Genomic DNA, 26,188 nt, shown 5'->3' with positions numbered 1-26,188 from the left:
GCTGTGGGACCCTTGGGGGGGCTGAAGACCCTCCCTTAAACTCTTTGGACCCCCTTAAAACTGTGAGACACCCTGTGGGGGGGGGGCTGTGCACCCCAGTAGAGCCCCTGGGACCCTCATTAAATCGCCTGGACTCCCTCTAGGGTGCAGCAGTCCCCATTAAAGCTGTGGGACCCCATGGAACGGGTGGGCTCCACCTCCGAGTTTCGTTGTTGTTCCGTGAGCGGGATTCGAACCGGTGACGTAGGGCATGGCTTTGTGAGGGGGGCGGACTGCGCATGCGTATAGGGAAGGCCGGGAGCTCCGGGCGGAAGTGACAAACCGGGGGCGTGGCCCGGTGGTGAGGCAGCGGCTGCCGTTGGCGGCGATGGCGGAGGAGGCCAAGGGGGCGTTCAGCGGTGAGCGCCGGGGCCGGAACAGGAATGGGGACCGGGGAGGACGCCCGGGGGGAGCGGGAGCGGGGCTCTGTGGGCCGCGGGGCTTGGAGGTGGTGCTGGGCCCGGGCTGTGGGCCTGGAGAGGGCCGGGAGGGGAATGGGGCCTGAGGAGGGAGGGTGGGGATGGGGGTAGGGGTTAGGGGAGAGGGGATGGGGTCAGAGGGGGGAGACGGGCGTCAGGGGGACATAAATGGGGTCAGGGTACGGAGATGGGGGTTGGGGACGGGACGGGGCCTGGAGAGAGGAGATGGGGGTCAGGGAGGGGGAATGGGATCAGAGGAGGGAGATGGGCGTCAGTTAAAGGGGGTCTGGGTAAAGGGATCGGGGTTGGGGAGAGGGGAACGGGACTGGAGAGAGGAGATAGAGGGGAGCGGGGATGAGGGAGCTGGTGGGGAGAGGGGGCCTGGAGAGAGGAGGGGGGTTAGGAGGTGGCAGTTGGAGGAAGGAGATGGGGTTGGGGGTAATGGGAGTCACAGAGGGGAGATGGGGGCCTGCAGGGGAGGGGGTTCACAGAGGGGATGGGCGTCAGAAAATGGGGCCCTGCAGGGGGGTCCTGGGGGTCCAAGGCTCAGGCCCGGTCCCCCCCCACTGAGCGTGGCTCCCGGTGCCCCGGCAGAGCACGATGACCGGGTGGGCGGGCGCGTCTTCTCGGGCCGGCGGAAGAAGGGCCGGGGCCCGTTCCGGGGCAAGATGTACAGCGAGGTGACCCTGAGGGCGCGGAGCCGCGGCGGCCGCCCCCACCCCGACGACAACGACAGTGATGTCCCCATGAGCGACACACACGACGGCCCCCGAGCCCGATAGTGAGTGCAGGGGGATCCCCCCCCCCCCCGGTAACTGGGGTAATGGGGTTTGCCAGGGGTGCCTTGGCTCCACTGTGCCCTGTGTTCCCAGCTTGCCCTATGGGCCCCGGCCCAACCGCACGGCCAACATCCACATCACGGTCCGGAGGGATCTGCCTGCACCGGAGCGGAGCAGCGGATCCAGCCGGGAAGGGGGGCGCAAGAACTGGTTCAAGATCACGGTGAGTGGGGATGGGGATGGGGCTGGGGGCACCCAGTTTTCCATGGCACAGGAATGGGATGGGGCTGGGGGCACCCAGTTTTCCATGCCACAGGAATGGGATGGGGTTGGGGGCACCCAGTTTTCCATGCCACAGGAATGGGATGGGGTTGGCACCCAGTTTTCCATGGCACAGGAATGGGATGGGGCTGGGGGCACCCAGTTTTCCATGCCACAGGAATGGGGATGGAGACTGGAATGCTGTTGCAGCAGGGCGAGGGAGCAAATGGGTATTCCAAAGGCTTGGAGTAAAAAGAAACAGTCTTGTGTTCCACCAGCAGAGTTTTAGGTGGGATATTAGGAAGGATTTGCACTGGAAGTAGGCTGCCAGGGGAAAGGGTTGGGGTGCCATCACAGGAGGGATTAGAAAACACCTAAAAAGGATATAAATCCCTGGAATAGTGATTTAACCTGCAGAAAAGGGGATGACACCTGGAAAACAGGTTAAATCCATTGGGAATCGCTGCTGAACCAGCTATGGGACATGTTGCCAATTGAGGCCCGAAAGAATTCCAGGTATTCCTGGAATAAGGATGAGTTATATAACCCAGACATGGCGTTTGTCATGGAATAACCCACTGGAGAACACCCTTTCCCTTCGGGACAGCGCTGAAACAATCCGGATCATCCCTCCCGCTGGTTTCCAACTGGAATAGTGTGGTTTACCCCAGTCTTTTCCAGTTTCTCATTGTCTTTTCTTGCTTGCCACTGGGTTCGTGCCTCTTCCAGATCCCCTATGGCAAGAAGTACGACAAGTCCTGGCTGCTGAGCTCCATCCAGAACCTCTGCAGCGTCCCCTTCACCCCCGTCGAGGTGAGGAGGAGGGGGGGCACGGGGGGGGCTTTCTTCCCTTTTTGGGGGCATTGGGATAATTTGGAAGCTCAATCCCGACCTTTCCCAGTTCCACTACGACCACAACCGGGCTCAGTTCTACGTGGAGGACGCCACCACCGCCAGCGCCCTCAAGCAGGTCTCCCGCAAGATCACGGACAGGGATAACTACAAGGTGAGAGCTCCCCTGGGGCTGCGCTTCCCATGGGAATGATCCCGGGGCTCGGAGCCTGCTCCTTGCCTCAGCAGGGCCCCTTTGCAGCTCTCTGCTGTTGCAGGTGGTGATCGTGATCAACGCCTCGGCGCCGCCTCAGTCCCTGCAGAACCAACTGAAGCCGGAGGAGGTCGAGCAGCTGAAGGTGAGGATGTGGGGAGGGGAAGGGGAAGGGGAAGCACCTGCCTGCTCCTTCCTCTTCACCCCCTTCCCTCCCCTTGTGCTGCCCCAGCTGTGCATGAGCAAGAGATACGATGGCTCCCAGCAAGCTCTGGACCTCAAGAGCCTCCGCGGGGACCCAGGTGAGAGGCACCGGTTCCCTTGGGGACACCGGGGTTGGGGCTGTGGGGAGCAGGGTCCCACCCCTCAATTTCCCCCTTTAACCCCATCAATTTCCCCCCTAAACCTCCTGATTTTCCCCTTCATGCCCCAATTTCCATCCTGATCCCCCCAATTTCTGCCCTCAACCCCAATTTCCCCCATAAAACCCCCAATTTCTTCTCTGACCCCCTTAATTTCTTTCTTCATCTTCTAATTCCTCCCTTCCCAAAATTCTCACGCTGCACAATTTATTCTCTGATCTGTTCAATTTTCCCCCATGATTTCCTAATTTCCCCTTATAAAACCCTCAATTTTCACTCTTATCCCCCCTGATCCCCTCATTCCTGTCCCCCCAGACCTCTTGGCACAGAGCATTGACGTGGTGCTGAACCAGCGCAGCTGCATGCTGGTGGTGCTGCGCATCATTGAGGAAAACATCCCCGAGGTGAGCCCCTCCTTGGGGAGCCCCCAGTCCCTTCCCCCCCCCCCCCAGTTCCCATTCTCACCCCCCCACATCCCTGTTTCCTCCCCACAGCTGCAGTCCCTCAACCTGAGCAGTAACAAGCTCTATCGCCTCGATGACCTCTCCGAGCTGGCGCAGAAAGCAGCCGGGCTCAAGATCCTTGACCTCTCTCGCAATGAGGTGGGTGCCCCCCCTCTTTATGTGGGCCCACCCCACACTTTATGTGGGCCCCTTCTTTGTGTGCTCCTCTCTTCGTGTCTTTTCCTTTATGTGCCCGCATCTTTTCTGTGTGTCGCTCTATGTGCTGCCTGTGTCCTGTGTGCTCTCCCTTTTATGTGCCCCCATGTCCTGGTTGCCCCATTTCCTAGGTGGCCCCCCATCTTTATGTGGGCCCCCATCTTTATGTGTGCACCCCATCTTTATGTGTGTACCTCATCTTTATGTATGCCCCCCATCTTTATGTGTGCCCCCCATCTTTATGTGTGCTCCCCATCTTTATGTGTGCCCCCCATCTTTATGTGGGCCCCCATCTGTATGTGTGCCCCCTATCTTTATGTGTGCCCCCCATCTTTATGTGTGCCCCCCCTTGTTTGTGTGCCCCCCATCTGTATGTGGGCCCCCATCTGTATGTGTGCCCCCCATCTTTATGTGTCCCCCCCATCTTTATGTGTCCCCCCATCTTTATGTGTCTCCTCCATCTTTATGTGTGCCCCCCATCTTTATGTGGGCCCCCATCTTTATGTGTGCATGCCATCTTTATGTGTGCACCCCCATCTTTATGTGTGCCCCCCATCTTTATGTGTGCCCCATATCTTTATGTGTGCTCCTTATATGTATGTGGGCCCCCATCTTTATGTGTGCCCCCCATCTCTTGTGTGTCCATGTCTTGTTCCCCCCTCTTCCGTGTGCCCTGATGTTGTATGTCTGCTTCTCTTTATGAGTGCCCCCATTTCCTGTGTGCTCCCCTTTCTGTGTGCCCTCCTGTTTTGTGTGTCCCCCTTCTTTATGCATGTCCATTTCCTGTGCCCCCTCTCCTGTGTGCCCCCCATCTTCCACGTGCTCCCATGTTCTGTGTGTTTCCTCTTTTATCTGTGCCCCCATGTCCTGTTGCTCCCCTTCTTTACGTGTGCACCCCTCTTCTGTGTGCCCCTGATGTTCTGTGTGCCGCCCTCTTTATGTGCCTCTATCTGTGTGCCCCTGTCTCCTGTGGACCCCCTACTTTATGTGTGCCCCCATGTTCTGTGTGTCTGCATCTCCTAAGTGCTCCCCCTTCTCTGTGTGCCCACCTCTTTTCTGTGTGCTCCCCCCTTTATGTGCCCCCCCTTCATGTGCCCCCCATCCCTGTGCCCCCCTCACCCCATCCCTGCCTCCCTGCAGCTGAAATCCGAGCGGGAGCTGGACAAGGTGAAGGGGCTGAAGCTGGAGGAGCTGTGGCTGGATGGGAACCCCCTGTGCGACGCCTTCCGGGACCAGTCCTCCTACATCAGGTCAGTGCTAGGCCTGGGGCGGCCCCAGGGGCCCGTGGGCCGCCCCTGCTCCACGGGGGGCACCACAGCAGGACCAGGAGAGGCTGCTTCACCCCCCAGTTTCACTCAGCGGTGCCTGGATCCCCCCAGTTCCCGTCCCGAGGTTCCCCCGGAGCCCCCGGTCGTGGTGCGGAGCCGGGGCCGATGCGTTTCAGCTGCTCGGAGCCCTGCTCCCTCCTTCCTGCTTCCTCCTCGTCCCCCTGCTTCCCTCCTCATCCTCCCCCTTGCTCCCCTCTTCATCTTCCTCCCTCGGGAGCACACAGCCTCTTCTCCCCAGCGCTCCCTGCCCGCTGCTCCTGCTCTCCTGCCGTGCAGACGGGGCTTTGCCCAGCGCTCCCCCCCACTCCCCCTCCATTCCAGGGGGATTTTAAGGGGTGCAGGACCCGATGTGGGGCACAATTCCCTCCTGCCCCATGGAGCTGCCTCCCCCCATGCCCGCGTTCCGCCCTCGACGATGGCTGGTTAGCCAGAGACGGGTAAGATTCCTCACGGGAGGAACAACCTAAGACAGGCACAGCCGTGCAGTGGCCGAACGCCGCCGCCTCCGCTGCGGTCGGCCTGGGCTGGGGATGCTCCTCCAGCGCCTGCAGCTCGCTCCGGGCAGGTCCCCCCGTGCCATTCCTGGGTTTGCCTGCGCCGGCTCCCAGCAACGGATTCGGGATCTCGGCTCCGGATGCGGCTCCAAACCAGAGCTGGGAGGGAGCAGCACTAAGGAGAAGAGGCTCTGCCCTGGGGGTCCCCATCCCTCTGCCCCCCCTCACTTTGGCTTCACTCCTTCCTGGATCAATGTGGGGGGGGCTCCATCCCCCCCCCCCCCCCAATCCCATTCCCCCCATCCCAAAGCAGCAGCTCCACAGCTGTAAACAGCTGGATCGTGCCAATGGTTGTGCCACGGCCGGTGGGAATCTCCCTCTTCCCCCATTTCCCTCCTCCAGGCACCTGCATCCAGGTGAGTATGAGCCAGGTAAGACCCAAGCTGGGTGCGGGGACCCTCAGAGACCCCCCCAAAGGGGCAGGGGCAGCCCTGGGGCGGGGGGGTGGGGATAGAACCAGCCCCCACCCTGGATGATGGGGAGCAGCTTTGGGGTGCCCCCAGTGCCATGGACCCATGGGGAGGGCAGGGAAAAGTGGGGGGGGCAGGGAGGGGGTTGGGGTTTGCTATGGGGGGGGATGCTGGGCACCAAAGTGACTCTGATCCCTCTGCAGCTCCGTCAGAGAGAGGTTCCCGAAGCTGCTGCGGCTGGTGAGTGGGGGGGTACGGGGGGGATACAGGGGCTGGGGGGGCAGGAAGGAGCTGGGGGGGGGCAGAAAGGGGATTCTCTTCCCCCAACCCCCTGTTTCCTCCCCCCAGGATGGGCACGAGCTGCCCCCACCGATCGCCTTCGACGTGGAGGCACCGACAACGCTGCCACCATGCAAGGTGGGGACATGGGGGGGACACGACACAGTGTGGGGGGCACACACACGACCCTGGGGGTGTCTGTGTCCCCATCCTGGCCTTGGGGCTGTCATTTGGGGGTCACCATCTTTGTGTCCCCCCTTTCCAGGGCAGCTACTTCGGCTCTGATGACCTGAAGGTTTTGGTGCTGAGGTTCCTGCAGCAGTGAGTGGGGAGGTTGGGGGTTGGGGTGTTCCCCCCCTCTATTCCCACTCTTCCTCATCCTCACCCTCATCCCACCTGCTTCCCACCCCATCCATAGGTATTATTCCATTTATGACTCCAGCGACAGGCAGGGCCTGCTGGACGCCTACCATGACAGCGCCTGCTGCTCCCTCAGCATCCCCTTCGGACCCCAAAACCCACCCAGGTACGGTCCCCTGGCACACCCCCTCCCCAGGACCCCCCCCCCATGGCCTTGGGGTGGTTTCTACAAGTGCTTGTCCCACAGGAACAGCTTGAACGAGTACTTTAAGGACAGCAGGAATGTGAAGAAGCTGAAGGATCCCAGTAAGTCCAGCCCCATTGTGAGGGGGCATCCCAAGGAGGGCTGTGGGCTCCGTGTGGGGTGAGGAGGAGAGAGGAGGAGTGAGAAGAATGGAGGAGGGAGGAGGAGGAGGGAGGAGGAAGGTCTCAGCCTCCATCCCCCCCCAGCCATGCGCTTCAAGCTGCTCAAGCACACGCGCCTCAACGTGGTGGCTTTCCTGAACGAGCTGCCCAAGACCCAGCACGACATCAACTCCTTCATGGTGGACATCTGCGCGCAGACGGTGAGTGAGGGGAGGCCCCGGGGGTCCTCACCCCCCCCAGAGCCCTCCTCACCATCCCCTCCCTTCCAGAACACGCTGCTCTGCTTTGTTGTCCATGGGATCTTCAAGGAAGGTGAGTGCCAGCCCACACCCCCCACCTTGGGCTTCAGCCCCAGCTTCCCCCCCCCGTCACCTCCTCCTGCTCTTCCGCAGTGGATGGGAAATCCCGGGATTCGGTACGAGCCTTCACACGGATGTTCATCGCCGTGCCCGCCGGCAACACGGGGTAAGGCCGAGCGGCCTCCTCCGCCTGCGGGAGCTGGGGTTTGGCCCTTGAGTGATGGTTTAGGCCATCTCCAGATGGTTTCCACCTCTGGGAGATGAGTTTGAGTCAACTCGAGATGGTTTGGGCCGCTTCAAGGTGGTTTATGCTCTTGAGAGATGGGTTTAGGCCATCTTGGGATGGGTTTGGGTGTTGGGAGAGGGGTTTGGGCCGTTGGGAGATGGGTTTAGGCCGTTGGGAGATGGGTTTAGGCCGTTGGGAGATGGGTTTAGGCCGTTGGGAGATGGGTTTAGGCCGTTGGGAGATGGGTTTGGGCCGTTGGGAGATGGGTTTAGGCCATTGGGAGATGGGTTTAGTTGGAGGGGTTTGGGTGGGGTGGGTTTGGCGTTGGGAGATGGTTTAGGCCGTTGGGAGATGGGTTTAGGCCGTTGGGAGATGGGTTTGGGCCGTTGGGAGATGGGTTTGGGCCGTTGGGAGATGGGTTTGGGCCGTTGGGAGATGGGTTTGGGCCGTTGGGAGATGGGTTTGGCCGTTGGGAGTGGGTTTGGGCCGTTGGGAGATGGGTTGGGTGGGAGATGGGTTTGGCCGTTGGGAGATGGGTTTGGCCGTTGGGAATGGGTTTGGCCGTTGGGAGATGTGGCCGGGTGGTTGGGTTGGGGTGGGTTGGGGTGGGTGGGTTGGGTTGGGGTGGGTTTGGTGGGTGGGTTTGGGTTGGGGTGGGTTTGGGGTTGGGGTGGGTTTGGGTTGGGGGGGTTGGGGTTGGGTGGGTTTGGGTGGGGTTTTGGGTTGGGGTGGGGTTGGTTGGGGGGGTTTGGTTGGGGTGGGTTTGGGTTGGGGTGGGTTTGGGTGTTGGGGTGGGTTTGGGGTTGGGGTGGGTTTGGGGTTGGGGGTGGGTTTGGTGTTGGGGTGGGTTTGGGTGTTGGGGTGGGTTTGGTTGGGGGTGGGTTTGGCCGTTGGGAGATGGGTTTAGGCTGTTGGGAGATGGGCCGTTGGGGTGGGTTTGGGCCGTTGGGAGAGGGGTTTGGGCCGTTGGGAGATGGGTTTAGGCCGTTGGGAGATGGGTTTAGGCCGTTGGGAGATGGGTTTAGGCCATTGGGAGATGGGTTTAGGCCGTTGGGAGATGGGTTTAGGCTGTTTTTGGTGTTGGGGGGGTTTGGTGTTGGGGGGGGTTTGGGGTTGGGGGGGTTGGCCGTTGGGAGATGGGTTTAGGCCGTTGGGGAGGGTTCCGTTGGGAGATGGGTTTAGGCCGTTGGGAGATGGGTTTGGGCCGTTGGGAGATGGGTTTAGGCCGTTGGGAGAGGGGTTTGGGCCGTTGGGAGATGGGTTTAGGCCGTTGGGAGATAATTTTAGGCCGTTGGGAGATGGGTTTAGGCCGTTGGGAGATGGGTTTAGGCTGTTGGGAGATGGGTTTAGGCTGTTGGGAGAGGGGTTTAGGCTGTTGGGAGATGGGTTTAGGCTGTTGGGAGATGGGTTTAGGCTGTTGGGAGATGGGTTTAGGCTGTTGGGAGATGGGTTTAGGCCGTTGGGGGATGGGTTTAGGCCGTTGGGGGATGGGTTTGGGCCGTTGGGAGATGGGTTTGGGCCGTTGGGGGATGGGTTTAGGCTGTTGGGGGATGGGTTTGGGCCGTTGGGAGATGTTTTTAGGCCGCTGGGAGATGTTTTTAGGCTGTTGGGAGTTGGTTTTTGCCATCTTGAGGTGGGTTTTGGCCACTGGGAGATGCTTTTAGGCCATGTCCAGATGGTTTTGGCCATTAGGACCTGGGTTTTGGCCAACTTGAGATGGTTTTAGCCATTGGGGGATGGCTTTTGCCCATCACCAGATGGTTTTGGCGGTTGGGAGATGCTGTTAGGCCATCTCAAGATGTGTTTGCTTGTTGGGAGATGGTTCTGGCCACTGGGAAATGGGTTTTGACCATTGAGAGATGTTTTAGGCCATCTCCAGATGGTTTTTGCCTCTGGGAGATGGGTTTAGGCCATCTCAGTATGGCATTGGCCATTGGGGAATGGGGTTTGGCTGCTGGGAGATGCTTTTAGGCCATCTCCAGAGGGTTTTGACCACTGGGAGATGGTTTTAGAGACCACTGGAAGATGGAGTTTGGCCACTGGGAGATGGTTTAGGCCACTGGGAGATGGTTTAGGCCACTTCAAGATGGTTTTATGCAGCTGGAAGTTGGGTTTAGGCCATTTTGAGATGGGTGCTGGGAGATGGCTTTTGGCCATTTTCAGATGGTTTTGATCATTGGGAGAAGCTTTTAGGTCATCTCAAGATGCATTTGGTTGCTGGGAGATGCTTTTAGCCATTGAGAGATGGGTTTTGGCCATTGAGAGATGGGTTTGGCCATTGAGAGATGGGTTTCGGCCATTGAGAGATGGGTTTCGGCCATTGAGAGATGGATTTCGGCCATTGAGAGATGGGGTTTGGCCATTGAGAGATGGATTTCGGCCATTGAGAGATGGGTTTTGGCCATTGAGAGATGGGTTTTGGCCATTGAGAAATGGATTTTGGCCATTGACAGATGGGTTTCGGCCAGTGACAGATGGGTTTCGGCCATTGGGAGATGGGTTTCGGCCATTGGGAGATGAGGTTTAGCCATTGAGAGTTGGGTTTTGGCCACTGAGAGATGGGGTTTTGCGAGTGACAGATGGGGTTTGGCCATTGGGAGATGGTTTTGGCCATTGACAGATGGGTTTTGGCCATTGAGAGATGGATTTTGGCCATTGAGAGGTGGGTTTCGGCCACTGAGTGATGGGTTTCGACCGTTGGGAGGTGCTTTCTGACCACCTCAAGCTGCTGCTGTTGCTCCCTGGGCGCTGCTTTATGGCCGTTGCCCAACCACGACCCCCCCCCCGTGCCCCCCAGGCTGTGCATTGTCAACGACGAGCTCTTCGTGCGCAACGCCACGACCGAGGAGCTGCGCAAAGCGTTCCTGCTGCCCGCGCCCACCCCCTCCTCCAGCCCCGTGCCCACGCTGGCGGCCGAGCAGCAGGAGATGCTGGCGGCCTTCGCCATGCAGTCGGGCATGAACCTCGAGTGGTCCCAGAAGTGAGTCCGGGGGGGGTCAGGTGGGGTTTGGAAGGGTCTTGGGGTCAGATGGGGTTTGGAAGGGTCTTGGGGGGGTCAGATGGGGTTTGGAAGGGTCTTGGGGGGTCAGATGGGGTTTGGAAGGGTCTTGGGGGGGTCAGATGGGGTTTGGAAGGGTCTTGGGAGGGGTCAGATGGGGTTTGGAAGGGTCTTGGGGGGTCAGATGGGGTTTGGAAGGGTCTTGGGGGTCAGATGGGGTTTGGAAGGGTCTTGGGGGTCAGATGGGGTTTGGAAGGGTCTTGGGGGGTCAGATGGGGTTTGGAAGGGTCTTGGGGGTCAGATGGGGTTTGGAAGGGTCTTGGGGGGGTCAGATGGGGTTTGGAAGGGTCTTGGGGGTCAGATGGGGTTTGGAAGGGTCTTGGGGGGTCAGATGGGGTTTGGAAGGGCCTTGGGGGGGTCAGATGGGGTTTGGAAGGGTCTTGGGGCGGTCAGATGGGGTTTGGAAGGGTCTTGGGGGGGTCAGATGGGGTTTGGAAGGGTCTTGGGGGGGTCAGATGGGGTTTGGAAGGGTCTTGGGGGGGGTCAGATGGGGTTTGGAAGGGCCTTGGGGGGCTCAGATGGGGTTTGGAAGGGTCTTGGGGGGGTCAGATGGGGTTTGGAAAGGTCTTGGGGGGGTCAGATGGGGTCAGGGAGTTTAAATGGGTGCTGGGGGGCTCAGATGGGGTCTGGGAGCAATGAGATGGCATCTCGGGGGGGGGTCAGATGGGGTCTGAGAGAGATGAGATGGGGTCTGGGGGGGTTAAATGGGGTTTGGAAGGGACTGGGGGTGTCAGATGGGGTTTGGAAGGGTCAGGGAGTTGGGGGGGTTCAGATGGGGTTTGGAAGGGTCAGAGGGCTCTGGGCAGGGACCACTTTGCTCCATGGGGGGGTCTCCAATGTCTCCTCCATCCTCTCCCCTGCCAGGTGCCTGCAGGACAATGACTGGGACTACAGCCGTGCTGGACAGGTCTTCACCCAGCTTAAGGTGAGTGGGGGGGGTCTGAGCCCCCACTGACCCCCATCTGCCCCCCCTAAAGCTCATCTGACCCCCCCCCCCAGACCCATCAGACCCCCTCTGACCCCCCTGTTCTCTCTTGCAGCTGGAAGGGAAGATCCCAGAGGTGGCGTTCCTCAAGTGAGCGCCGCCCCCCCCCCCCCCCTTCCTCCCCCCTCTTCCCAGCGTTTTATTCCTCTCGTTTTGTAAATAAACCATTCCTGGCCCCATTCCAACGCGTCGCCTTCTGCGGGCGCGGCGCCTTTAAGAGGGGGGGAGGTCAGCGCCCACGACAACGATGGCGGCGGAGAGCCGGAAGTGAAGGGGTGAAGGGACCCGGAAGTGGAAAGGGCTCAAGATGGCGGCGGCCAGGAGCCGGGCGGCCGCCGCCGCGGCCTTAGCGCTGGAGGTGGCGGCGGCCCCGCCGCGGGACGTGGTTCTGTTCCGGCACGACCGGGACCGGTTCTTCCGCCTGGTCGGGCTCTTCTGCGCGGGGCAGGCGCTCTTCTGGGGCTACCTGGCGCATTTCGCCTTCACGGCTCTGCGGCCCGCGCCCGGCCCCGCGCCGGGCCCCGAGGATCCCTTCCGGCCCCGCGATAACAAATGGCGCTTCGGCTTCACCGCGTCCTGCCTCACCCTCGGTACCGGCGGGAGCTGGGGAGGGACCGGGCTTAATCTGGGTTTAAGAGGGCAGGACCGGGCCCAAACGGGATCCAGGGCAGCGGGAGCGGGACCGGGCTTAAAGCGGGTCTAGGGGGGGCAGGACTGGGTTCAGCCCGGGCTGAAGAGCCCCGGACCGGGCTCAAACCGGGTCCAGATGAGCAGGGGCAGGCTCAGACTGGGCCTACGAGGGCAGAGCCAGGCTCAGGGGAGCAGCACTGGGCTCAGACCGGGGGTGGTGGAGTGGGGATGGGCTCAGACTGGACCCAGGGCAACGGGACCGGGCTCAGACTGAGCCCAAGGGAGCAGGGACCCGGCTCAGCCCCATCCTCGGGAGCGGGGATGGGCTGGGCCCCGCGCTGAGCCCTCTCCCGCCCCGCAGGCTCCGTGATCGTGGCAGCCGGGTGCCTGTTCCCGTTGCGCGCCGTGCGCAGGGTGACGCTGCTGCGGGGCGGCACCGAGGTGTCCATCAGCACCCACGGGCCGCTGGGGCTGGGGCAAGGCCCCACCATCACCGTGCCCCTGCGCCACGTGTGCTGCCGCTCCCACCGCTCTGAGGTGCCGGCCGCCATCCCCCTCAAGGTCAAGGGACGCCCCTTCTTCTTCCTGCTGGACAAGGAGGGGCAGGTCTGCAACCCCCGGCTCTTCGATGTCACCGTCGGCGCTTACCGCAACCTCTAGGCCATGGAAACGCTGGCTCCGAATAAAGCTCCATCCACCACGTGTCCTGCTCTCACTGGCAATGCGGGGAGCCCCCAGCCCAGAATCCCTCCTCCATAGACCCGGCTGTGCTGAGCTCCATTGTCCTGTCCCTCATCCCCAGCACGTTGGGCATCCCTAAGGGCACCTGGAGCCACTGTGGTGGCTTCAGTGGAGCCCTCTCCCCTCCTCATGAGCCTCAATCACCTCATGAACCCCAACTCCCACCCTCCTCTGGGGTCAGTGGGCGCTTCCACCCTTGCCTCCTCATGCCCATCCTGCAGGAGCAGTTTCCTCCCCAAGGACTCATCTGGGGCATTCTGAAGCCATTTGGGGTGCACGGTTGGGGCCAGCGGAGCTGCGGGGTGGGGAAGGGGCTCGGGGCAGTTCTGGGGTGTAAAGGGGCAGTTTTGGGGTCTGAGGTGGGAGCTCCCGGCCGCATCCCCGAGGCCAGCGAGGGGCTGAAGCTGGGCCCCCTGAACCTGCAGGACCCCTTGGAGCTGAGCCACAACGTGGCAGGCGCAGCCTGCAGTACCGGCAGAGATCCAGCAAGGGCCGGGCCTGGGGGCTCACACGGCTCTTCCAGCCGGGAGCAGTGGAGCCGGGAGCAGGGAACGCCGGCGCTTTCCTCATCACCATTCCCTGGGGCTCCACTGGAGGCCCAGAGCAGCTCGGCCGGGAGCCCCGCGGTCGCGGCCCATGGTTCTGGGAGGTCTGTGCCGCCATCGGCTTCGTGCTGAGGGACGTTCTCCAGTGCAGCTGCACCGCGGGGAAGGCACCGGGAGCTCCCAGCGAGGGGTTGGGGCTCTCGGGGGACTCGGCGCTGCCTGAGGAGCCGCCAATGGGCCCGGACACGGAGGAGGAGCCGCTGGCAGTGGGCTGCAAGCGTCGCGCTCCCGAGACACCCAACGGCACCGAGCTGCCCGGGGGGAAGCGACCGCGGACGAGCAGCCCCGAGGAGACAGCGAATTGGAGCTGCTCCGTGTGGCACCGTGTGTGGAGGGGCCGGCGCCGCGTCCGCCGGCAGCTGCAGCACAGCGATGGCCTGGAGGGGCCGGGGGGCCAGGAGCTGGAGCTGGAGCAGAGGGTGTCCGAGGCCATCGTGCAGCAGGAGGGCTCCGGGCGCCCGGCTGAGCCGCTGCTCTGCTTTGAGGCCAGTGCGCGGGTGGGGGGCACGCGGTGGGTGCTGCTGCGGCTGCTCCTGAAACTGATGTGGCCTATTGTGTACAAGGGGGTTGTCAGAATGTACAGGGGGGTTGTCAGAATGTACAGGGGGTACTGGTTAAGTCATAGCTGGTTTAACGAGCTCAGCAGATGTCTTATCAGACAAATACCAGAACAAAACCTCCTAGTGAGGAGAATGGGGGTTGTACAAGGAGTACTGCTTAAATCATGGCTGGCTTGACAAGCCCAGCAGTTGCCTTATCAGACAGCACTAAGATAAGGCTTCCTAGCGAAGGGAATAGCTCATTAAACCAGCTAGACATGGACCAGACCCATCCAGCTCCTAAAGAGCATGCGTGAGGACCAGAGGTAAAAAGTTCAAGCCTGAGGCAGACTCGTTTACTTCATCTTGAAGACCCCTACCCACAAGAGGAAGACTACTTACTTCATCTGAAGACCCCTGCCCAAGACCAGCAGGAGGCGCTGCGCATGCGTGGAGCGCATTTTAGCTCATTATAATACGAAGCGGGGATAGAATATGAATATGTATAGGCGTATTGTGCAGCCTAATACATATGTATGACTTTACAGGATAAATGTAGAAGGAAAACGGCACTGAGGCACGCGTGCCTTTTGGAGGAGCAATCCCCCGTGCGCCTTCAGCTGAATAAAGCATACCTACTTTACAGCTTTAACCAAGTTGTGGGGTCTATTCCGCTATCAGCTCCCGTCCCCAGCCCCCCCCGGGGCTCCGGTCCGGGACTTCTTCCACTTCCTGCGGAGTTTTCTCCCCGCCGCAGTGCGGCGGCGCTTGGGCCGGGGGCTGCGGGGGGGTCCGGGCCCCCAGGACGGAGGGGAGCGAGGGCAGCTCTGTGCACCCTGAGGTGCGTTCCTGCAGTAAAAGGTTCCTTTTGCAGCCGTGTCCCGTAGAGGTCCCGGGGGGAGGTTTTCTGGGCAGAGAAAAGGGGATAAGGGAGAAATGCAGACAACGGGGCGGGCTGGCGAAGGGCGGGCTGTAGGACCCGGGGCTCGGCGGGGGCGTGGCATGCAAATGTCGGGCTACACCGACGAATGTGGGCGTGGCTATGGTAATTAACAGCGCATTGCGCGAAGGGGACGCCGGGAGGCTCCGCGTGGGAAGGGTTCCCGGGGCTCGCGGGGGGTCGGTGCCCATGGAGCTGGGACGAGCGGTGCGGAAACAGCGCGGGGAAAGGGAGCGGGGAGCGGAGGGAGCGCGGAGCGGGGTGACCGTGACGTGGGGGAGAGCGGCCGCGGTTGCGGCGTGTGGCGGGAGGGGCTCGGGGGATCGCTTCTCGGCCTTTTGGCTAAGATCAAGTGTAGTATCTGTTCTTATCAGTTTAATATCTGATACGTCCTCGATGAGAGGACTTTATATTAAACGGATTTTTGGGCGTGGGAGCCGGACCCGGAGCTTGCTCCATCCGCTCCGCGCATCGTCCCGGTATTGCAGCGCCTCCGGGCTCGGTGCACCCCTGCGGGGGATCTCAGGGTGGTCAAAGACAGAGCGGAACCTGCGGTAACGTTTAACGGGTGCAGCCTTGGGCTCCTGATGCCGTCCTTGTGCTGCCGTTGCTGCTGCTCCCCCGGGGGTAACTCGGTACCGCTCTGTGGGTAGACCTGGGGTCCCGTCCGCAGCCCCCTCCGTGGGCTCTGGAGCAGCTCCCCCAGGAGCCAGGCTGAGAACATTGGGGCTGCTCAGCCTGGAGGAGAGGAGCTGCGAGGAGAGCTCAGAGCAGCTCCAGGCTCTGAAGGCGGCTGCAGGGATGCTGGGCAGGGACCTTCAGCAGGGGCTGCAGCGATGGGACAAGGGCTGATGGGGTCAGACTGGAACAGGGGAGGTGTAGACTGGATTTAAGGAAGTTCTTCCCTGTGAGTGCAATGTGCGGGGTTTGTTCATCAAAAGCTTTAAAGGGAAAAATCGGGAAATATAACCGAGAAGATGTTGTCCCTCATGGCTCGAGGCAACCGAGTCCACGAGCGAGGTAAAATACCGTGGAGAACTGACTCCTGGCGTTGGAGCTACACGGGAGTACTGGAAGAACCGCCTCAGTATCCAAAGGGACTTGAGAGTCCCCTATAGAAAATACACCCAAGGTTCTAACTGGAGGAATAATATTGGTGCAGTTAATCCAAAACTATCAATAACAAAGAAATGGAAAAGATTCCACCCTTTTTGGCACATCCTAGACATTCTGCTTATTCTGCTTATAACATATCTACCTCAAACATGGGCTAAGGAAATGAACTACCAACCTTTTAAGTGGACCCTACTCCGATTTGAAGCTCGACAGGTTATCACAACCCAAAGAACACCGGGAGAACCAAGCTTTAATGCTACTCTATGTCAGCTTGTCCCGAGACCCCGATGTTGGGAGTACCTGGGATTCTATATGTGCCCTAGTTCGACTCCTGGGAAGGGATGTTGTAACTACCCTAACCAATATTACTGCAGTTATTGGGGTTGTGAGACCAGAGCCCCTGGTTGGACACCGGGTAGCGGTATAGACGAATACTTAAAAGTTCAGTGGGGTCCATATGGGTGCAGACCACCACAAGGGGGGGAGGACGTGGGAACTGTAAATACCTCTTTTTCAATGTCACCAACCCCGGAGATGTGGGATGATAACTGGAAGAGTGCGGGGAGTGAGGTACACGGAACCAGGGACAGGGAAGGGCGGCTTAATTCTGATAGAAAAGGAAGTAGTCCCAAATGATCCCCTGCCAGTAGGCCCTAACCAGATATGAACTGATGATTCGGCCGAAGAAACCACAGCTAGTACAACGGGAATTCCTAAGGTAGACAATAACGATAACTCCTGACTGAAGATGGCTCAAATCACCCAAACTCCTGATGAAACCCCTGAGAATAACCCCCTTTGGAAGTTCATACCCGCTAGTTACCTGCTGTTGAACAAAACTAATCCATCTGAAGCTCCTCCAGTTCCAACCCTGCCATAGGCAGGGGCACCTCACACTAAACCAGGTCGCCCGTGCAGCGCTGTGGTTTAGGCTTTCGGCCCGGGAACAGCGCTGAGAACCCCGATGTTTTCAGGTACCGCTCAAGTGTTTGGTCTGGCCAAGGACTTGGTGAGCCTCGTGCTCTGCCAGGGAGGAGGGGAAGCAGGGACAGGAGACCGGACCCAAACTGACCCAAGAGCTATTCCATCCCACAGCACGGCATGGGCGGGATGGAACTGGGAGTTACCCGGAAGGGCTGGCTCACTGCAGTGCTGGCCTTGGTATCAGTCGGTGCTCAGGCAGGCTGGGTATTATCGGTTAGTGAATGGTGAGGTGTTTTCTCTTCCCTTGTTATTTCCATTATCATTATCGGTGGTAGCAGCAGTGATTTGTGTTATACCTTAGCTATACGTTTAACGGGTGCAGCCATGGGCTCTCCAAGCTCTCCTCCACATCCCTCCGGGAGGAAGGGGCAGAAAAGGGTGGAAGGGAGAGAGAGGCTGCGTGGCTGATTTATGGCAAACTGGGTTTAAACCACGACAGGAATGATGGGTTCAACTGGGACAGGGGAGATTTAGACTGGATTTAAGGACGTTCTTCCCTGTGAGGGTGCTGAGGCGCTGGCACAGGGTGCCCAGAGGAGCTGTGGCTGCCCCATCCCTGGCAGTGCTCAAGGCCAGGTTGGACACAGGGGCCTGGAGAAAGCTGCTCCAGGGGAAGGGGTCCCTGCCTGTGGGGGAGGCTGTGATTGGATGAGCTTTAATGCCCAAGACACCGGTAACGCTTCATAACGCTTGGCTCTCCTTTAACCAAGGTAAGGATCCCTCCTCCATAGACCCGGCTGTGCTGAGCTCCATTGTCCTCTCCCTCATCCCCAGCACCTTGGTCACCCCTAAGGGCACCTGGAGCCGCTGTGGTGGCTTCAGTGGAGCCCTCTCCCCTCCTCATGAGCCTCAGTCGCTCTTCCACAGGCACCCCCGTGTGGTGGGGAAGGAGCCTGCGTGCCCTGGTGAGGCTGGGAGCTGTGCTGGTGCTGGCACACGCCTCCGGTAGGGTCCCCATGGCGGCCAGGTCTCAGCTGCAGGCTCAGACAGAGCGTGTCCATGGGCAGGACGGGCTCACTGCCTTCAGGCAGCCGTGCTAGGGGAAGGGTAACTCTAACCCCAAACCCGGGCAGACGGAGCTCGTTCAGCCCTGTAAGGCTTCCATCCAAGAGAAGGATACCCGAGCCAACCCCAGGAGCTGAGGGCTGCGCTGTCCCCGTCCCAGCTCGCTACCCCCCGGCAGAGAACCCTCAGGGGTAAAGCGTGGGGCCCGCTCCGCGCACGCTGCGCCTCCCCTAAAACACCCCCTGCGCAGCCCCGACGGGTTTCCCCCCGCCTCCAAGCCCTGCAGCGACCGGCGAGGCCCGAACCGGCAGGGGATGAGGGGCACTGGGAGCTGCAGCCCCAGCCCTGCATGCGGCCGCTCAGGGCATCGCTGGCTCCGTGACAGCGCAGGAAGAATCGCGCCCTGCCTGTCCCACCCAAGGAGAGCTTTCCCTGGGCTTTCTGCAGCCGGGTTCGCCTCTCCCCCATTGGCCTCTTGAGGCATCAGCGGGCCCGTAGGAAGCGTGGGTAAAGCCCTCCCCAAATCTTCATTCGCGAAGTCAAGCCATGAGCCTCAATCACCTCATGAACCCCAGCTCCCACCCTCCTCTGGGGTCAGTGGGCGCTTCCAGCCTTGCCTCCTCATGCCCATCCTGCAGGAGCAGTTTCCTCCCCAAGGACTCATCTGGGCCATTCTGAAGCCATTTGGGGTGCAGGGCTGGGGCCAGCGGAGCTGCGGGGTGGGGAGCGGTGTTGGGAAAGGGCTCGGAGCAGTTTTGGGGTGTAAAGGGGCAATTTTGGGGTCTGAGGTGGGAGCTCCCCCATTGCCCCGGCTCCAGCCGCATCCTTCATCCCCCAGCACAGCCACATCCTTCATCCCCGAATCGATGGGCGGGGCCATGCAAATGAGCGCTGTGAGGGGCGTATGGGGTGTGATGCCAAGGAGGGTTCCCCGGTGCCGCTCAGGGGGCGGGGCTATGCTAATGAGATACAAACCGGCTCGCAGAGGGTGCCGGGAGGTCCACAGCGGGCGGGTTCCCGGTGCTCAGCGGGGTTCGGTGCCCGCGGGATGAGGACAAGGACGCGGGACGGTGCGGGGAGAGCAGCGGGCAAGGAGCCGTGGGGCGGAGCGGGGTGAGCGTGATGTGAGTGAGTGCGGGCCCGCTTGGGGCCGGGGACAGGGAGGCAGGGAGGGCATCGCTTCTCGGCCTTTTGGCTAAGATCAAGTGTAGTATCTGTTCTTATCAGTTTAATATCTGATACGTCCTCGATGAGAGGACTTTATATTAAACGGATTTTTGGGCGTGGGAGCCGGACCCGGAGCTTGCTCCATCCGCTCCGCGCATCGTCCCGGTATTGCAGCGCCTCCGGGCTCGGTGCACCCCTGCGGGGGATCTCCTGGTGGTCAAAGACAGAGCGGAAACCGCGGTAACGTTTAACGGGTGCAGCCTTGGGCTCCTGATGCCGTCCCTGCGCTGCTGTTGCTGCTGCTCCCCTCCTGGAGCTGTATCCACATGGGGGCTCGGACCGTTTCCATCGGGTGTACCCACAGAGGGGATCTCAAGTCAGCCCCAACGAGGATCAGCAGCGCCGCAGCTCAGGACTGGGCTGGGGTCCGGTCACCGCTCGTGCTTGCAGTTACCCGGAGGCTTCGTTCCGTCTTTGAGGAGCACAGAAGAGAGAACCCGATGGGATCGGGGCACAGTTGGGGTTGGAGAGGATCCGGAGCTCCTCCAGTTCCAACCCTGCCATAGGCAGGGGCACCTCACACTAAACCAGGTCGCCCGTGCAGCGCTGTGGTTTAGGCTTTCAGCCCGGGAACAGCGCTGAGAACCCCGATGTTTTCAGGTACCGCTCAAGTGTTTGGTCTGGCCAAGGACTTGGTGAGCCTCGTGCTCTGCCAGGGAGGAGGGGAAGCAGGGACAGGAGACCGGACCCAAACTGACCCAAGAGCTATTCCATCCCACAGCACGGCATGGGCGGGATGGAACTGGGAGTTACCCGGAAGGGCTGGCTCACTGCAGGGTTGAGCTAGGTACCGGACGGAGCTCAGTCAGGCTGGGGGGCAAGGTATCGGTCGGTGGCTAGCATTGTATTCTCTTCCTTTGTTATTTCCTTTATCGTTATCATTATCGGTGGTAGCAGCAGTGATTTGTGTTCTACCTTAGCTACTGAACTGTTCTCATCTCAGCCCATGGGAATTGCATTCTTCTGATTCTCCTCCCCGACCCTCCGGGAGCAGGGGAAGGGCAAAAAATGGGGGAGTGAGAGAAGACTGCGTGGTTGATGGCTGAGTTTGTTTAAAGCACCACAGGGGGCAAGGGCGAACGTGCCCACGGATCCCAGAGGAGGGTGGAGCTGGGGTTCATGAGGTGATTGAGGCTCATGAGGAGGGGAGAGGGCTCCACTGAAGCCACCACAGCGGCTCCAGGTGCCCTTAGGGATGACCAAGGTGCTGGGGATGAGGGAGAGCACGAGGGAGCTCAGCACAGCCGGGTCTATGGAGGAGGGATCCTTACCTTGGTTAAAGGAGAGCCAAGCGTTATGAAGCGTTACCGGTGTCTTGGACCTTAAAGCTCATCCAATCACAGCCTCCCCCACAGGCAGGGACCCCTTCCCCTGGAGCAGCTTTCTCCAGGCCCCTGTGTCCAACCTGGCCTTGAGCACTGCCAGGGATGGGGCAGCCACAGCTCCTCTGGGCACCCTGTGCCAGCGCCTCAGCACCCTCACAGGGAAGAACGTCCTTAAATCCAGTCTAAATCTCCCCTGTCCCAGTTGAACCCATCATTCCTGTCGTGGTTTAAACCCAGTTTGCCATAAATCAGCCACGCAGCCTCTCTCTCACTTCCACCCTTTTCTTCCCCCTGCTCCCGGAGGGATGTGGAGGAGAGCTTGGAGAGCCCCTGGCTGCACCCGTTAAACGTTACCGCAGGTTCCGCTCTGTCTTTGACCACCACGAGATCCCCCGCAGGGGTGCACCGAGCCCGGAGGCGCTGCAATACCGGGACGATGCGCGGAGCGGATGGAGCAAGCTCCGGGTCCGGCTCCCACGCCCAAAAATCCGTTTAATATAAAGTCCTCTCATCGAGGACGTATCAGATATTAAACTGATAAGAACAGATACTACACTTGATCTTAGCCAAAAGGCCGAGAAGCGATGCCCTCCCTGCTCCCTGTCCCCGGCCCCAAGCGGGCCCGCACTCACTCACATCACGCTCACCCCGCTCCGCCCCACGGCTCCTTGCCCGCTGCTCTCCCCGCACCGTCCCGCGGCCTCGTCCTCATCCCGCGGGTACCGAACCCCGCTGAGCACCGGGAACCCGCCCGCTGTGGACCTCCCGGCACCCTCTGCGAGCTGGTTTGTATCTCATTAGCATAGCCCCGCCCCTGAGCGGCACCGGGGAAGCCTCCTTTGCATCACACCCCATACGCCCCTCACAGCGCTCATTTGCATGGCCCCGCCCATCGATTCGGGGATGAAGGATGTGGCTGTGCTGGGGGATGAAGGATGCGGCTGGAGCCGGGGCAACGGGGGAGCTCCCACCTCAGACCCCAAAATTGCCCCTTTACACCCCAAAACTGCTCCGAGCCCTTTCCCAACACCGCTCCCCACCCCGCAGCTCCGCTGGCCCCAGCCCTGCACCCCAAATGGCTTCAGAATGCCCCAGATGAGTCCTTGGGGAGGAAACTGCTCCTGCAGGATGGGCATGAGGAGGCAAGGGTGGAAGCGCCCACTGACCCCAGAGGAGGGTGGAGTTGGGGTTCATGAGGTGATTGAGGCTCATGGCTTGACTTCGCGAATGAAGATTTGGGGAGGGCTTTACCCACGCTTCCTACGGGCCCGCTGATGCCTCAAGAGGCCAATGGGGGAGAGGCGAACCCGGCTGCAGAAAGCCCAGGGAAAGCTCTCCTTGGGTGGGACAGGCAGGGCGCGATTCTTCCTGCGCTGTCACGGAGCCAGCGATGCCCTGAGCGGCCGCATGCAGGGCTGGGGCTGCTGACTCCCAGTGCCCCTCATCCCCTGCCGGTTCGGGCCTCGCCGGTCGCTGCAGGGCTTGGAGGCGGGGGGGAACCCATCGAGGGGCTCCGAGCAGGGGGTGTTTTTAGGGGAGGCGCAGCGTGCGCGGAGCGGGCCCCACGCTTTACCCTTGAGGGTTCTCTGGGGAACAGGGCATGGCCCTCCTGGTAGGACGCAGCCCTCAGCTCCATCACATCCGCTTAGAGGGTATCCTTCTCTTGGATGGAAGCCTTACAGGGCTGAACGAGCTCCGTCTGCCCGGGTTTGGGGTTAGAGTTACCCTTCCCCTCGCACGGCTGCCTGAAGGCAGTGAGCCCATCCTGCCCATGGACACGCTCTGTCTGAGCCTGCAGCTGAGACCTGGCCGCCATGGGGACCCTACCGGAGGCGTGTGCCAGCACCAGCACAGCTCCCAGCCTCCCCAGGGCACGCAGGCTCCTTCCCCACCACACGGGGGTGCCTGTGGAAGAGCGACTGAGGCTCATGAGGAGGGGAGAGGGCTCCACTGAAGCCACCACAGCGGCTCCAGGTGCCCTTAGGGGTGACCAAGGTGCTGGGGATGAGGGAGAGGACAATGGAGCTCAGCACAGCCGGGTCTATGGAGGAGGGATCCTTACCTTGGTTAAAGGAGAGCCAAGCGTTATGAAGCGTTACCGGTGTCTTGGACCTTAAAGCTCATCCAATCACAGCCTCCCCCACAGGCAGGGACCCCTTCCCCTGGAGCAGCTTTCTCCAGGCCCCTGTGTCCAACCTGGCCTTGAGCACTGCCAGGGATGGGGCAGCCACAGCTCCTCTGGGCACCCTGTGCCAGCGCCTCAGCACCCTCATGTTACCAATGAGAGAGCCAATCTCGTTTCAAAACGTACATTTCTAAACGGATTAAATTGAGCAAGCGACAGCAGATACAAAAACCAGCGCTGGGCGCCCCGGGGAGCCCCCGCTCCGCCCAAGACGGGCACCGGGTCTGTGGGATGCTGTCCTTGTATTTCTCGGTTCAAGGCTTCAGCCAACCCCGCTGCTTCTTTTGGCTCGGATGCAGACGCGGCTCTTCTCCATCGCTCCCCTTTGGTGCTGGGGGGGTCTCATCGTCGAGAAGTTTCGAGGATCGTCCGTTACCAGCCTCACCATCACCGCAACCTCTGCTCCTTACCTGGGGCACGGAACAAGATGAGCTCCAGACTACCGAACTGCGCCTTCCTCCACCAGCAGGGGGTGCGCTCTGAGCACCAGCTCCATCTCGCTGGCTCCAGCCCCCGCACCGGGCTCGGGGCTGCCTTCCCCTCCCGCAACCCTGTGTAATAACACAACCGGCTTCCCCTCTGTAACTCACAAAGTACAGTAAGTACAGAAAGAACACGGCTCCACACAGCGACAGTTACAGAGAGTTTCCTAGAGTGCAGCCAGCAACATTTCCCTTTAAACCTTTTGATGAACAAACCCCACACATTACAATTCCCCCTTTTCATCATTTTTGTTCATCAGATCCTCGTAACACATCTTGGCTTAACAGCAGTGAACTTTCTTGTTCTATAGGTTCCTATTTAGTTCCTGTCAGCTTCAGGTGAGCTGCTTCAAGTCTGTTTCCTACAATTTCTAGTATTTTATTAAAATACATGGTCCAAATGTTAATCCCAACGTGATCGATATCAGGGGACCTGCTCTTGCTGACAGCCAGGCTGTAAACCAGGGAGAGTGACTAAACCAAGATTCATACCAACTGCGTTGTGCCTCCCGTTCTCCTTGTCTTCTTTCCAGCCCCTCTCGTAATCTGGCCATAGTATCCCGTGCCCCCCCGTGTGATCTGGATATATACAACACTCTTCCTTAAGTGCTGCACACTCCCCTCCTTGTTGTAAATACGTTAAATCAAGTCCTCTTCGGTTTGTAATACCACTTCCAACAGCGATCTAACAGCTTTCCCTAAAGCAGTTATTGACTGTTCAGTTCTCACCAGGCCCTCGCCTACTGCTGTCCTTAGTGCTTTAAACTCTTGCCTTTGTTGTACCAATGAGGTTACTCCTGTGCCTACCCCGACACCCCTAGGATCATTAAAGCGGCTGCTGTTAATGCCGTAAATGGGTCTGGTTGGGGCAGGTGCTGTCCCTGAGTAATGGAGGAATCGCACATAAAGTTTTCAGGGTGATAAAACATTTTAGGGATTATTATTACTTGAAGACAAAAGTCTGAGGATTCATTAAAATGTTTCACCGATAGGCAAGGTGCAACTCCTATAGCGGAGCAAACCCACTTGGTGTTACTAGCTGGGAATGACCATTCTGCAGGTTTTTCGGGTCTTTTCAGCCCCTTCCTATCAGTATTGGCACATCACCGCCTTCTGTGGTCTGGAATCCTTCCTGTACACAAGCCTTTTCCCGTCACTTGGGTTAAGGTAATCCCTGGTTTTCCTGTGTCCCACATACACTGTGCCGGGTTAGTCCCATTTATGCGTGTAGGTTCCCTGGTTACTCCCACAGCCTCATTAAAGGGTGGTTTCACCCCATAACACAACCAACAGTGTTCCGTAAGATTTGGATTAGTTTTGTTCAACAGCAGGTAACTAGCGGGTATTAACTTCCAAAGGGGGTTATTCTCAGGGGTTTCATCAGGAGTTTGGGTGATTTGAGCCATCTTCAGTGCTCAGGAGGGTATCGTTATTGTCTTCCTTAGGATCCGTGTGCCTAGCTGTGGTTTCTTCGGCCGAATCATCAGTTCATATCTGGTTAGGGCCTACTGGCAGGGGATCATTTGGGACTACTTCCTTTTCTATCAGAATTAAGCCGCCCTTCCCTGTCCCTGGTTCCGTGTACCTCACTCCCCACACTCTTCCAGTTATCCTCCCACATCTCCGGGGTTGGTGACATTGAAAAAGAGGTATTTACAGTTCCCACGTCCTCCCCCCCTTGTGGTGGTCTGCACCCATATGGACCCCACTGAACTTTTAAGTATTCGTCTATACCGCTACCCGGTGTCCAAGCAGGGGCTCTGGTCTCACAACCCCAATAACTGCAGTAATATTGGTTAGGGTAGTTACAACATCCCTTCCCAGGAGTCGAACTAGGGCACATATAGAATCCCAGGTACTCCCAACATCGGGGTCTCGGGACAAGCTGACATAGAGTAGCATTAAAGCTTGGTTCTCCCGGTGTTCTTTGGGTTGTGATAACCTGTCGAGCTTCAAATCGGAGTAGGGTCCACTTAAAAGGTTGGTAGTTCATTTCCTTAGCCCATGTTTGAGGTAGATATGTTATAAGCAGAATAAATGTCTAGGATGTGCCAAAAAGGGTGGAATCTTTTCCATTTCTTTGTTATTGATAGTTTTGGATTAACTGCACCAATATTATTCCTCCAGTTAGAACCTTGGGTGTATTTTCTATAGGGGACTCTCAAGTCCCTTTGGATACTGAGGCGGTTCTTCCAGTACTCCCGTGTAGCTCCAACGCCAGGAGTCAGTTCTCCACGGTATTTTACCTCGCTCGTGGACTCGGTTGCCTCGAGCCATGAGGGACAACATCTTCTCGGTTATATTTCCCGATTTTTCCCTTTAAAGCTTTTGATGAACAAACCCCGCACATTGCACTCACAGGGAAGAACTTCCTTAAATCCAGTCTACATCTCCCCTCTTCCAGTCTGACCCCATCAGCCCTTGTCCCATCGCTGCAGCCCCTGCTGAAGGTCCCTGCCCAGCATCCCTGCAGCCGCCTTCAGAGCCTGGAGCTGCTCTGAGCTCTCCTCGCAGCTCCTCTCCTCCAGGCTGAGCAGCCCCAATGTTCTCAGCCTGGCTCCTGGGGGAGCTGCTCCAGAGCCCACGGAGGGGGCTGCGGACGGGACCCCAGGTCTACCCACAGAGCGGTACCGAGTTACCCCCGGGGGAGCAGCAGCAACGGCAGCACAAGGACGGCATCAGGAGCCCAAGGCTGCACCCGTTAAACGTTACCGCAGGTTCCGCTCTGTCTTTGACCACCCTGAGACCCCCGCAGGGGTGCACCGAGCCCGGAGGCGCTGCAATACCGGGACGATGCGCGGAGCGGATGGAGCAAGCTCCGGGTCCGGCTCCCACGCCCAAAAATCCGTTTAATATAAAGTCCTCTCATCGAGGACGTATCAGATATTAAACTGATAAGAACAGATACTACACTTGATCTTAGCCAAAAGGCCGAGAAGCGATCCCCCGAGCCCCTCCCGCCACACGCCGCAACCGCGGC

The 26,188-nt window shown here is 59.5% G+C and overlaps 2 protein-coding genes and 4 non-coding genes across 6 annotated transcripts; 4 read left to right on the top strand and 2 right to left on the bottom strand.

The window, feature by feature from the left end:
- Nucleotides 1-276: 276 nt before the first annotated feature.
- Nucleotides 277-11,614, top strand: NXF1 (nuclear RNA export factor 1). Its single transcript, XM_061344457.1, has 21 exons — nucleotides 277-398; nucleotides 1,053-1,239; nucleotides 1,331-1,460; nucleotides 2,228-2,311; nucleotides 2,400-2,504; nucleotides 2,608-2,688; nucleotides 2,776-2,845; nucleotides 3,221-3,309; nucleotides 3,400-3,507; nucleotides 4,705-4,814; nucleotides 6,060-6,096; nucleotides 6,205-6,273; nucleotides 6,401-6,456; nucleotides 6,554-6,661; nucleotides 6,743-6,801; nucleotides 6,946-7,061; nucleotides 7,131-7,173; nucleotides 7,254-7,326; nucleotides 10,184-10,366; nucleotides 11,309-11,369; nucleotides 11,485-11,614. The coding sequence occupies exons 1-21, from the start codon at nucleotides 368-370 to the stop codon at nucleotides 11,521-11,523; spliced, it is 1,839 nt and encodes a 612-aa protein (XP_061200441.1). The 5' UTR covers nucleotides 277-367; the 3' UTR covers nucleotides 11,524-11,614.
- Nucleotides 11,615-11,710: 96 nt separating this feature from the next.
- On the top strand, nucleotides 11,711-12,761 carry TMEM223 (transmembrane protein 223). Its single transcript, XM_061344429.1, has 2 exons — nucleotides 11,711-12,019; nucleotides 12,421-12,761. Exons 1-2 carry the CDS (start codon nucleotides 11,737-11,739, stop codon nucleotides 12,717-12,719), a joined length of 582 nt encoding a protein of 193 aa, XP_061200413.1. The 5' UTR covers nucleotides 11,711-11,736; the 3' UTR covers nucleotides 12,720-12,761.
- Nucleotides 12,762-15,206: 2,445 nt separating this feature from the next.
- Nucleotides 15,207-15,397, top strand: LOC133207502 (U2 spliceosomal RNA). Its single transcript, XR_009724059.1, has one exon. It is a non-coding gene; the product is annotated as a U2 spliceosomal RNA (small nuclear RNA).
- A 3,767-nt stretch (nucleotides 15,398-19,164) lies between these two features.
- LOC133207501 (U2 spliceosomal RNA) lies at nucleotides 19,165-19,355 on the top strand. Its single transcript, XR_009724058.1, has one exon. It is a non-coding gene; the product is annotated as a U2 spliceosomal RNA (small nuclear RNA).
- A 1,581-nt stretch (nucleotides 19,356-20,936) lies between these two features.
- On the bottom strand, nucleotides 20,937-21,127 carry LOC133207500 (U2 spliceosomal RNA). The gene has a single exon (XR_009724057.1). It is a non-coding gene; the product is annotated as a U2 spliceosomal RNA (small nuclear RNA).
- A 4,833-nt stretch (nucleotides 21,128-25,960) lies between these two features.
- On the bottom strand, nucleotides 25,961-26,151 carry LOC133207499 (U2 spliceosomal RNA). Its single transcript, XR_009724056.1, has one exon. It is a non-coding gene; the product is annotated as a U2 spliceosomal RNA (small nuclear RNA).
- Nucleotides 26,152-26,188: the final 37 nt, after the last annotated feature.

Source organism: Neopsephotus bourkii, unplaced genomic scaffold (genome assembly GCF_033783945.1).
Source record: "Neopsephotus bourkii isolate Nb327-2 ecotype Australia unplaced genomic scaffold, CSIRO-AGI_Nbou_v1 NB_217, whole genome shotgun sequence".
In the NCBI taxonomy this organism is placed as follows: domain Eukaryota; kingdom Metazoa; phylum Chordata; class Aves; order Psittaciformes; family Psittacidae; genus Neopsephotus; species Neopsephotus bourkii.
This window is presented reverse-complemented; position numbering and strand designations above follow the sequence as displayed.

What these genes read in the sequence shown, in the direction of transcription:
- NXF1 (XM_061344457.1), top strand. Translation starts at nt 368, where the DNA reads ATGGCGGAGGAGGCCAAGGGGGCGTTCAGCG. An exon ending in GACCAGTCCTCCTACATCAG is followed by an intron (nt 4,815 to 6,059) that starts GTCAGTGCTAGG and finishes ATCCCTCTGCAG; the next exon opens with CTCCGTCAGAGAGAGGTTCC. An exon ending in AGGTCTTCACCCAGCTTAAG is followed by an intron (nt 11,370 to 11,484) that starts GTGAGTGGGGGG and finishes TCTCTCTTGCAG; the next exon opens with CTGGAAGGGAAGATCCCAGA.
- TMEM223 (XM_061344429.1), top strand. Translation starts at nt 11,737, where the DNA reads ATGGCGGCGGCCAGGAGCCGGGCGGCCGCCGCCGCGGCCTTAGCGCTG. An exon ending in CGCGTCCTGCCTCACCCTCG is followed by an intron (nt 12,020 to 12,420) that starts GTACCGGCGGGA and finishes CCCGCCCCGCAG; the next exon opens with GCTCCGTGATCGTGGCAGCC.